General features: G+C 32.4%; 1 protein-coding gene across 1 annotated transcript; it reads left to right on the top strand.

Moving 5' to 3' along the window:
* Window positions 1–994: 994 nt before the first annotated feature.
* Cngb (Cyclic nucleotide-gated ion channel subunit B) lies at window positions 995–10,013 on the top strand. Its single transcript, XM_064078763.1, has 5 exons — window positions 995–1,063; window positions 1,254–1,465; window positions 7,426–7,960; window positions 8,011–8,590; window positions 9,123–10,013. The coding sequence occupies exons 1-5, from the start codon at window positions 1,037–1,039 to the stop codon at window positions 9,857–9,859; spliced, it is 2,091 nt and encodes a 696-aa protein (XP_063934833.1). The 5' UTR covers window positions 995–1,036; the 3' UTR covers window positions 9,860–10,013.
* Window positions 10,014–11,565: the final 1,552 nt, after the last annotated feature.

The raw sequence follows: 11,565 nt of genomic DNA, 5'->3' as shown, positions 1-11,565 counted from the left end.
AATTTCTCTTCACTATCGTAGTAATTTGAGTATGTATTTATTACCACCCAGTTACTTTATTGCTTTTAAGGCTTTTGCAAAAGTTTTTCGTCCCCAGGAAAGGAATAAACGATTTGTCCTCCATATTTTGCATTTTGACTGAAAGTCACTTTTACACCCTTGAGGTACTTTGTATTTGAATTATCATTATATATTTGTTTTCAAAACACAACGTAGGATTCCATTTTTTTGACGATCGCAGTTCAAGACCAAAATTTGAAGTTTCGCAGGTTTTCTATTGTATGTGTCATTTTGAGTGGATTATCACAATAGTAAAAATGTAACTACTTTCAAGGCCGATGTATACACTAATCAGCTAAGGTTGGTTTAACTACTGATTGATAACGCTGTTTAAGCTACCAACACTAAACAGTCTTATACTTATGACTATGAGAGACATTACACACAAACACTTAAAAACACGAGATTTTAGCTAACTTTTTACGACAATTAATGAAACTATAATATATGTGGGAAACTTCTAGACCCAGAATCCTTAAATTTACTTTTCTCCTTATGAGCTTATAGTATTTATTAAAGAAACATTATGTTATAGGTCGGGCGTTTTTTATTTTTTGGGGGCTACACATGTAACGACATGCAGTCTACATAAATTAGCTTGGCAATTTGAAAACGGGCAGATCTGTTGAAATTTCTACAAGGCAAATTCTACCTCATTCTGTCCAATGACTCCGCAGTTGGGACAATAAACCGACTATGTTTTTATTGTCTCAATACATGCAATCGAAAAACAGATGAATCATTCTAATTATCCTGCCAAAATGCGACGGTATTAATAATAACAATCCCATAAAAATTACAATAGTGCCACCCACAAGGCCCGAGCAGTTATTAATTTTAATAATCGTCCAATCTAATCTCAAAATCGATTGAAAATAAGGGTAACCATGGTTACCTTCGTCCTGTTCGTCGGTCTTCTCTTTTCATGTCTCTAGTAGCTAACTGGATGACACGCAACGCGCATTAATAGTCAGAAATGGAAAACATTTACCGCTTCAAAAAGGTAATCACTTAACAAAATAATTGCCTGATGCTAGTAATTGTTTAAATCACTTTATTTAATTATATTCGATGCCATTTGTCGATTCTAAACACGGTATCGCAAAGCGTTTTAAGGCTAGTTCAGACGCCACTTGTCGTTCATGTTGTTCACTTCGTCCATATAAGCAAACATTTTTTTGTTTTGCTTGCAGAGAATGGTGTATCCGGAAAAGTTATCGTTGGACCAAGTCACCGATAAGTCGTCTACTACAGCAGCGTCATCGTGGTGCAGTGGACCACTGGAAAGATACACCAAAATTGACATTAATAGTGATTCGACCATTCGTGTGAAAAGTGCCAATGTGCAAAGTGATGCCCGTGAGAAAAACAGGTCACCGTCTTTGGAAAATGTGGCGGCAACCACGTAGGTTTTATTTTATGATAATGTGATTTTATCGCTTAGGAAGCGGACGAAGGACAACGTAAATTTAAAACAAAATATAAGGCTTACTTAATTCGGAATTCGCAGTGGTGATGATTCTTCTATGATACGAGTTGTAATCGCCTTAGATTTATGTTAAATTTAGGGCAAACGTAACTTAGGTCATGGAAAGAAAAGCAGACGACCTAAAAAATCATTACTTTAAAATTTAAATCAGCAAGACCTTTTTTTGTGGTTCTTGGGGCAAGTCGTATTTATCATAAATTTTGTCCTAAATTAACTGGACTTATTATATATCGATAAAAAATTCCAAAAGTCCATTAAGTCAAAATTTAGATTATAATTTTTTGAAATTATATTTTATATTAACTTTATATTTTAAAAGAAAGTAAAATATTGTGTATTTTCGTACAAAAGTTTAAACCGCTAAAAAGTAAATGTCTAAACTTCCCCACTTAAATAAATTGCAAAACTGTCATAGTTATGTAAATTAAATATGCAATAACTCACGTGCTGAGTTCATTCTGCATGAAGTATGAAGGACAGTGTATAGTTAGAATCTTCAGGACTAATATTTGACAAAAACCCAGACAGGTCACACCGTTTTACGCCTCTTGTATTTTAAAAACATTTCTTGTTAGAGCAGAGAATCTGTAACGTTTTGGATATTTGTTTAATAGTAAAACTTAATTTTTAGTGCATATTTAAAAAAAAAAGGGAAAGCGTGGTACAATATATGTATGTGGTGTGGGTTAAAATGGACGACTATACAATATTTGGTACATAGGCATAAAACCCCCAAATAATAATTTGATAAATCGAATTTTAAATGAGTCTATTTAATAAATATAATTTTATACAGTGTATTGTCGGGTACAGCAAAAATTTTATATGGAATATCTCAGGACCCCTTTTTTGATCTATGTGATTTTTTTCTCGTATTTTTTTGACCAGAAACAGCTTCTCTAACGAACATACATTTACAAGGGAAACTCTGGGTTTTAGCTAGTAGACCAAATCTGTTAGGATGGTATTTTCTTTAAAAATCAGTTTTTTGGAATTAATTTAGATATACAACTACTGTTTCATCCACATGTAGGCTATATCATTATTAAAACTTCAAAAAATATATTTTTATTAAGACACTTTTGTCTAATTGTGTAGCGCAAGATGTTTTACTATACTCTAGTCCAGTCTTATTTAATACATGTGTTGTTCTCTACTTCAAATGAGTAAGCGTTATGATTACAGATCATATTTGACATTAATTTTGTATATTTTTATTATTGCTTTACCCTTTGGTCTCAGGTACAGTGGCGGCCAGAAAATTTTGGCCGTTAGTGTCATTCCTCTGTCACAAAATGTGAAACACCTTTAAGTATTGTAACCTTATTTTTTAGTTTTGTCATTTTTGACGCTTCAGGCATGCTAACACTGGATGCGACGACGTGACAAATGTGACAAAATGTGACAAATCTTTTAAACTTCAAATATCAAAGTGACAATAAAGCATGGACTAAATCAAAATTTTCAAAATGACAGGTAAATGACGTCCAAGATTTTCTGGCCGCGACCGTATATCCAACATGCAATTAATTTATTTTCCATAATAGATTTATTCTGTTACTGAGCTTCAATTCAAAACGTGAGAGTTTCCGTGTTAGAAATGCTACGAATTTAGTCTCTGTAATATTCTTTAATAAATTACTTAGGAGTTTTCGGTGGCTCCCATCAAAGAAACAAAAAAAAAATGATTTAAGTTATTTAGCCAGAAGTTTCGTTGTCCTGGAAACACAATCAATTAAACAAGTCTAATTTTTTTAGATAAATTCGAAGATATATGAAACAATTGGATTCTGATTTTTTTTGTGTTAGGAATAAAAATAGTATAGACTATTAATCTACTTAGTTATGTTTCAAGTGAGTTTTCCTTAAAAAAAAATTGTAATGACGTCATCAACATTTTAGTAGGAACAAACATATCAACTTGGATAGTCACAGTTTAATATTAGTAGCTTGCAATTACAACAGTATTGTATTCCCAGAATTTCAGAAAAATCAGATAAGCCGTTGTTGCTCTAATCAATAAAATGTAGTGTTTCATTCATTAATTTTTTGAGAAATTCTGTAGAATAAATAATTGTAAAAAAATGGGTGTAAGTAGTGGTAAACCACAATTACAAACCCATACTATTTTGCATATTTTAAATTTTGAGATGACGTCATCAAGTTTTTAGAGGGGATAAACAGAGAATTTTTGCTAATCGAGTATCAAGTGTTGGTGCATTTTGATTTATAAAATTATTGACATTTTTTAGCTTTCGTAAGCTATCGTAACTTTTGTTGAGGACGATTTTGGCTACTAACTATTCCACCATGTTCTATTTTTGGTATTCGGTATACTTGCAAAATAATTCCACGAAAAATAATTAAATTAATAGCAGTATTTTTATTGCTACTTAGTATGGTGTCAAGGCTCGTGCCACTCCTGAAGCAGATCCGTGTAATGCATAGTTTTCAATGGAAATATAAAACTTACTTTGAATAATATTTTATTTGTAATAAAGTGTAAACGAACTGTATTAAATTGTGAATAATATACATAGTCTGAATTGCAAAATTTTATTAAAATTTCTACAAATTGCTCACTTAAAATATATTTGAGAATCGAATGAAAACTTTAAATATTTTTGTAACGTTTTTTTAACTTTATTATGATTTTTTACATTGGGAAGTTGTAACCATGCACCAGAAAAAAAAGATGAAACTGTGTATACAGTTAAAATTATTATTATTTTTTTAATAATAACCACGTTGTCTTCAATTATAGCGTACCATTGTGGGTCTTATATTTATACGCACTGAATCGAGTTATGGTATATATATATATATATATTTTTTTTTTTTGGTTCAAAAATTGACAATTAATGTTTGATACTACATAATAATAATTTACCGTACAAATTTTTTAATTTGGGATATAGGAAGACTTCGAAACAAAAGATGTGAAACACGTAGGGCGTAGTTTAATTAGTTTACCCTCAATTTTTCTCAAAGACTGTGACATTTATATAAAAAATAATTAAACCACGCCCCACGTCTTCCACATCTTTTCAAAGGCTCCCCTTACCCCAAATTTAAAAAATCAGACAGAAGTGATGGTAATAAAAATAAAATTATTTAGAAGTTATTTTTTGAGGTCTGCTAACCAATTATTTTGAATTATTTTTTTTATGATTTTTAAATAATAAATTTAAGCAATTGCCCTTGGTTAAAAACAAAATTTTTCGGAAAATTTCAAGTTTATTATTTATTTGATCAAATCGAATAGGAACAAATTTCAACTGCAACTCTTATCAACATTTAAAATTCTTTAGTTTTAAGAACTCTCGTTTCTCGAGTTAAATGTTTAAAATGTAAGTCAGGCTTATGACCTTTTGAAATGGGAGACACAATTTGATTAATGAATTGAATATACAAGATAATAAAACAGGCTGTTATTACCAATTAACAGACATTCAATAAAAGTAAAAAAGAATTTGTTCACATACCTTTAAAGTGCTTTAACTCATTACTGAGGAGACACACAAAATAAAACAATTTATAATTTTTTTCACAACCGCACATCCACAAAAATTTATCATACGTGTTATGTCCATTAAATTATCTATGAAAGTCTCTCGTTTTTCCATGAACATTTTTATATAAATAAATCGGGGGTGGCTCTACTTAAATTTTTCACTATAATTTAATCGTCTTAAGACAAAAGACGTTTTTTTATTAAATATTCAACTGAATTCATCATTTTTATTTAAAATCAGACAATTTCACTAACGCAGAATGAAAATGAATTCCCGTAGTTGAATTACTGCTAGCGGTCATTGTTTCAAATGTGACCCGATTCCAACCAAATACAGCGACTAGAGGCGTGGTTTTCATGGCAACGGTGTAAACAAAACGTCTAAATGAGTCATGATTTGGTCTTTGCTTTAGATGTAAGTTTTGATACATCTGATACAAATGGAGCGAGATAAAAAAATTGTTTTGATAATTTTGACACAAACTTCCGGATAATTTTTTAAATATTGAAAATTACGACTTTTCTACGTTCAATGTAGACGTTGTGATTTTGAGGAGGCACGCGCGGCTGCCCCTGATATTTTAAACAGATAGTTTCCCCTAGTTATTAAATTTTTAAGTGAATATTTAATCCTTATTTTTTTCAGATTATTATTATATGAACAATTATGATAGCCAATATTCAAGACTACGTTTGCGAAACGAGCCGTAGGCGAATGACGCAAATCATGTGACTAAATAATGGTCACAATTGCCAATACTCTTTCACTCTTCCACTCCCAAACAAAGAAAAAGTCACATAAAACTTAAAAATGGAAAATTATGAAAAAAAGCACAAAACCATAATAAATGAGCAAATACTATGGCAACACCACCTTTTGTCGATTGTGATATCAGAATAAGCATGAGCGATTTTGATGTAATGGATGTTGTAATAACCTAATAAAGGATTTTTCTTATTCCCCAGTATATCCATGAAATATGAAATTCTCATGTGATTGATGTGATTGATCCCAGTAATTTTGTAATGTAAGAAAAATACAATCCATTATTAATTTGTTTATTTATGAAAATATTTTCTTCAATCATTTTTTAAATTTTTGACTAATAATAATGTTTTATTAGTCTTATTTATAGGCGAACCGAAGATAGGTTAAAATTTGTTTAACGAACGTTAAGTCTTTGTCACGCAGTTACTAATGGAATGTTTTAATTTTGGAGATGAAGATCTCAACTATTGGTATTAGCGTAAATTTTTGATTGTTGAAATCATTTGTTTTTTGAATTATTTTGTTATTTACTTGTTATATGTTACGTAAGTACTATTTCGCTATGTTTTTTTGACGTATGTTGTAATGTAAATAACTAACAATTTTTTGTTGAACTGTTATTATTATTATTACTAGAAAATTTTACTATGTTGTACTATTTCTTACTCAAGATGACCTCAAGACTAACACATTTCAAAGAATTTATACATTGCAGCAATTAATCTTTTATTATAAAATATTGTTAGACTTAATTAAATTATTCAAGTAAGATTTTCTTAAAATTTTGAGATGATGTCATCCTTTCTTAGGAAGGAAGAAACAGAAATAGTTTCTGAAATTATTTGTCTAAAAATTATATCATTTTTGGAACAAAAATAACGTACAGAAATTTTATTTAATTTTCTGTGTTCTCAAAAATATCAAACCCAAATTTCAAAGAATTCTGTTATATGAACTCCCACAAATTATATAAACCGTCCATAAATTTAGTGGTTTTACGACTTTGATTCCTCTGCCACCCTTGTGAACGAATAATGCAGGTTTATTAGATGCAAATTTATGACACTAGCTCCAATTCCGGTAGCGTATTGGGGTGGCATACTTCTCGACCTTCCTATGTTCCTGTTACCTGTTTTTACGACGGTCAGGCTGATCTGTTTAGGTTTGGAAAAGGCAAAGTCGTAAAAATACTAAATTTGTGGATGGTCTATAAAATTTAACGTTCCAAATTTATTTTTGTCAGGACAGCCTGTACCTAAAACAACGTGCACTGATACAAATTTAAGGCAAAGTCTCTTTAACAATATTTTGAAATATTTTCATCAGCCTTTGAACATCATTTTTGAACATATATTTTAAATCTGTTTGATGATGTTGAAGTTTATTTGTCAAACAGAACCTCGAGAAGACGACGAGGTACAAGATTTTAATGGCAAAAATGTTAGACTGAAACGTTCAAGGGTTTTGTCTACATTCGATTACACCATCAATCATTTGTTTGATGTATTCGTTCTGAAAGTAGACATTTTTAAAAGATTCTCTTTAATTATAATATAGAGTTGATTATTTCAACTTATATTTTTATGTTTCTAGCACGGCAAACCGTCAGTTTATCCAGGATCGAATTCGTCATCTCGTCGATGCCTTCAGCACCCGTGCCCAAGCTGCCCGAGAACGTATAGAAACTCCTGCAACACCTTCTTCTATCAGCAGCAGAGAAACAATCGAACCAACGTCAGTTCCGCACAAACCTAAACTAAGCACATCTGAAACTAGCGTCGAAGTAGTTCCTCAAACAAAAACTAAATCAAACTTCGTGTACAAAAATATAAAGTATGTGTTAGACAACAAAATTATTGATCCTAATGGTAAAGTATACATTACGTGGATGTCAATTGCTGCCATGTCCGTCATGTATAACGCATGGGTCATTCCTTTGAGGAGCACGTTTCCATACCAGACACCTCAAAATAGGCCCGTGTGGATGGCGTTTGATTACATAGCTGATTTTGTTTACTTTATCGACATGATCCTCATCCAGCCGAGGGTCAAATATTTGCACGAAGGGTTTTGGGTTACTGACATGGCGCAGCTTAGACACAACTACATTAAGAAGAAAGCTTTCAAGGTAACATCCGTTAGTGCTTCTTATATTGTTACATTAAACTCTGATTTCAGTTGGACTTGATATCGTTGATTCCACTGGATCTTCTATATTTTGTGCTGGGACCTGACCGGGTGATCTTACGATTTCCACGCTTTTTCAAGCTACATACTTTTAGAGAATTTTTCAGTTTCGTAGATAAACTTCTTGCTAATCCTTATGTAATAAGAATAACTAGAACGTTGATGTACATGATGTATTTAATACATTTAAATGCATGTGCATACTATGCGTTCTCAGACTGGCAAGGAATTGGAAGCAATAATTTTGTGTTTGATGGTGTCAATAATGCCTATATTAAATGTTTCTATTTTGCCACGAAAACTGCAACCTCTATTGGAAAAAATCCTAAACCTACTCAGGAAATTGAGTATATGTTTATGACTTTCTCATGGTTAATGGGAGTATTCGTGTTTGCTTTGTTAATTGGCCAAATAAGAGATATAATTTCAACTGCCACGAGATCAAAGACAGAATACAGGAAATTAGTTGACGAAACTCTGGAATACATGAGACGACTGAATTTGCCCCAGGACATGCAAAAACGTGTTCAGATGTGGTTTAATTACACCTGGGAAACTCAACATACGCTTGGTAAGTTACAGATTACCGATAGAATTTTAATTCCAAGCTTTGACTAAAGTGTAAACTCATTCCTTATCTAATTTCGTTCGACTATCATGCGTAATAAAGATAAAATAAAATAAATAAAAATTCGAACTCCTGCTTGGTGTTGATGTTGTGGAATAACTAGGAAAATAGAGAGAAATAAATATTTACTTTAATTTCACGTATCAACATAACTAGCTGTTACAAAGTTGGTAATCAATTAATAAGATGGCATAAAAAAGGAAAATCTATTAATTTTTTTCCCAGATCTCTTTGACTTGTCTGAAATATTTTTCATGTTTGCATTTATTTTGTAACACTTTCGATTTTCTCTCTTTTTCTTCCCACAGAACTTCCTTTGATTTAATTGAGTTCTTGGGAGTTTATTTTCCACTTTTACTATAGACGTGATCCTGTTAACTTAACACTAATACCTTTCGTGTTTTATCGAAACAAAATTTGCTATTATTAGTGTACTATGGTAGCATTTGTACTAAAAAATCTATTTTTATTGTAGATGAGAACAATATAATGGACTGCTTGCCTCACAAAATGAAAACCGATATAGCCATTAATGTCCACATCCATACCCTAAGCAAAGTAAAACTTTTTGCAGACTGTGATGAAGCTCTCCGTCGTGAACTTGTCCTACAGCTAAAGTCTGTAATTTATCTTCCTGGCGATATAATTTGCAAAAAAGGAGACGTGGGTAAAGAAATGTACATAATCCAGTCAGGAAAAGTCCAAGTTATTGGCAGAACAGAAAACGAAGTTCTTGCCACCCTTTCCGAAGGCTCGGTTTTTGGGGAAATTAGTCTCTTAGGAATACCAGGAATGAACCGAAGAACTGCCGACGTTCGATCTCAAGGGCACTCAAATTTGTTTGTTCTGAGCAAAGCCGACTTAAATTCAGCCCTGTCGCATTATCCTGAAGCTCAAGAGTTGCTCAATAAAAAAGCGAAAATGCTCATGAAGAAGAATGCTGCTTTAGAAAGGAAGCATAACGCTATGATCATTATTGATAATCCTACGCCGCCTCCGAAGCAAGCAAAGTTGTTAGATACGGTTTTACAAGTGGTGGCTCCGGATTCAAAAACAAATAGGTTACTAAGGTATGGAAGCAGAGGAAAACCAAGAGGAAGACCTGAGAATGATAGATTCAAGTATAGAAATAGTCTGCCTAGCATAAAGAATTACGGAAGCATTGAAAGGACTTTTCAAACGAAAGTGACAGTGCACAGGACGATGAGTTAATGTACAGAATTAGGTAAATAGGAAATAGTGAAACTGCATCTTGTAGTATTTGCTGTGTTTAATATAGATTCAAAATAAAATACTTTTGTAAATTTGAAACGAATTTTGTTGTACACTGTACTAAAATAAAACCAATGCGTTAACAAAATGCGAACACTCTTATTTTATTAAATGCAAAGAATATTTCTCTTCCAATACACATGTTTCATTAAAATTTTTAATATATCTGTATACTTCTTTAACACCTGAGAATAAAAATATTGTAACACTAATTCCAACATTACTGTGCTGTCAAAATTTCTATAATGAAAGAAAGTCTAACATATCGGTTTATATGAAAAACTATATTTGGCGTCATTTTTGTCCGAATTATAGTTCCAAGAAGCATTCACTTTGCACCAAGCGTTCCATCGATCTCTACCGGCATGCACGAGCTGGTTTATTTGTACCCTCGTCTGTAGAACGCGCTTACAACATTGTTTCGTCAGAGAATGAAACTTCTTAAACATTTCCAAGTCTTAAGTCTCCTCCTTGAACTTACCCAATAACGAAAGCTCTTTAACTTAGACTAGTTGTGTGTTAAGTCCAGGTCCTCCACTATCGACATCCTGTTTTCTATTTAAAACAAATTTTGTTAGCTCATAGTAGTATGAGTTCCTTAAAGATAAGTTTACAGTTTATGAAAAATCAAACTATTTTACAGACTATTTGGAGATGCTATCCTTCACAAAGTAAGACCCGCAATCGATTATGGAAGTCAGGCTTGGTATTATTCAGTAAACCTATCCCTCTGCAGGTTTTGGGTTGAAGATTTGCATACTAAAGGAAATTTTAGAAGAATGCCACATCCCTGGTGCTGTTAGCTCCATTAACGCGTCTGAGATCAGTGACCGTATTTGAAGTATCACTAATGGATGCAAATCATGCTTATCTCCACTCCGGGATACCTTGGCGACCGATTGTCTAATTTTCGGGCTCTCTTTGGGGAAAATTTTTCACACACTACATAATTATTGTGTGATGCCATGTATGTATGATTTCGCCCAATAGGTTACTCTGGCTCACACCAAGGAAGCCTGGTTTTCGTCAAGCAATTGAAACAAATCGATAAAGTTTGATAAGAAACCAGGACCTCCAACTGAGATACTTTAAATTGAAAATGAATCAACTAAAATGTTCTCTCGAATTCCAACGAGCGTAATGAATTGGATCTGTTATTTTGCCCGATGGAATAGAAACCCTGAAAAGATTCAAGCCATTATTAAAATGTCACCGCCAGTCGATGTGAAACAGCTACTCAATTTTTCGAAGATATACCGTTCATTTATTTGGGAATAAAAAGAGATCGTTGTTGGTGACATAAGTTAGTGCTCATTTCCTTTTCGAAGCATAGCATTCACAAGAAGACCACAAGGTCGGGTCCAATTTTCTCAGTTATTCTGATTCTTGTAACTATTTCTAAGTGTAAGTTTTATGTAAATAAAACTGCCCTGCTGTAAAAGCTGCGAATCAATAATAAAAAGTAAATTTGTAATTCGAAAAAGCAACAACGCACACTCCACTAAGGTGGATAGTTACTTCAAAAATATCTGCAAATAGTACACGTTGGTGAAAGATTGTAAATGTATAATTTCTCCAAGAAGTTTGCATAAATAAATAGTGACTCAGACCATCTAAGGCTTTTTTATAACCATGTTTTGATCAAC

This window comes from Zophobas morio, unplaced genomic scaffold (genome assembly GCF_036711695.1).
Source record: "Zophobas morio isolate AGI-343-1 ecotype UQ-CSIRO unplaced genomic scaffold, CSIRO_AGI_Zmor_V1 ptg000005l, whole genome shotgun sequence".
In the NCBI taxonomy this organism is placed as follows: Eukaryota; Metazoa; Arthropoda; class Insecta; order Coleoptera; family Tenebrionidae; genus Zophobas; species Zophobas morio.
Note: the sequence above shows the minus strand (reverse complement) of the source record. Positions and strands in the feature narration are given on the sequence as shown.

Coding starts and splice junctions, on each gene's coding strand:
- Cngb (XM_064078763.1), top strand. CDS start 1,037: ATGGAAAACATTTACCGCTTCAAAAAG. Junction 1,064..1,253: donor ACATTTACCGCTTCAAAAAG/GTAATCACTTAA, acceptor TTTTGCTTGCAG/AGAATGGTGTATCCGGAAAA. Junction 7,961..8,010: donor TTAAGAAGAAAGCTTTCAAG/GTAACATCCGTT, acceptor CTCTGATTTCAG/TTGGACTTGATATCGTTGAT.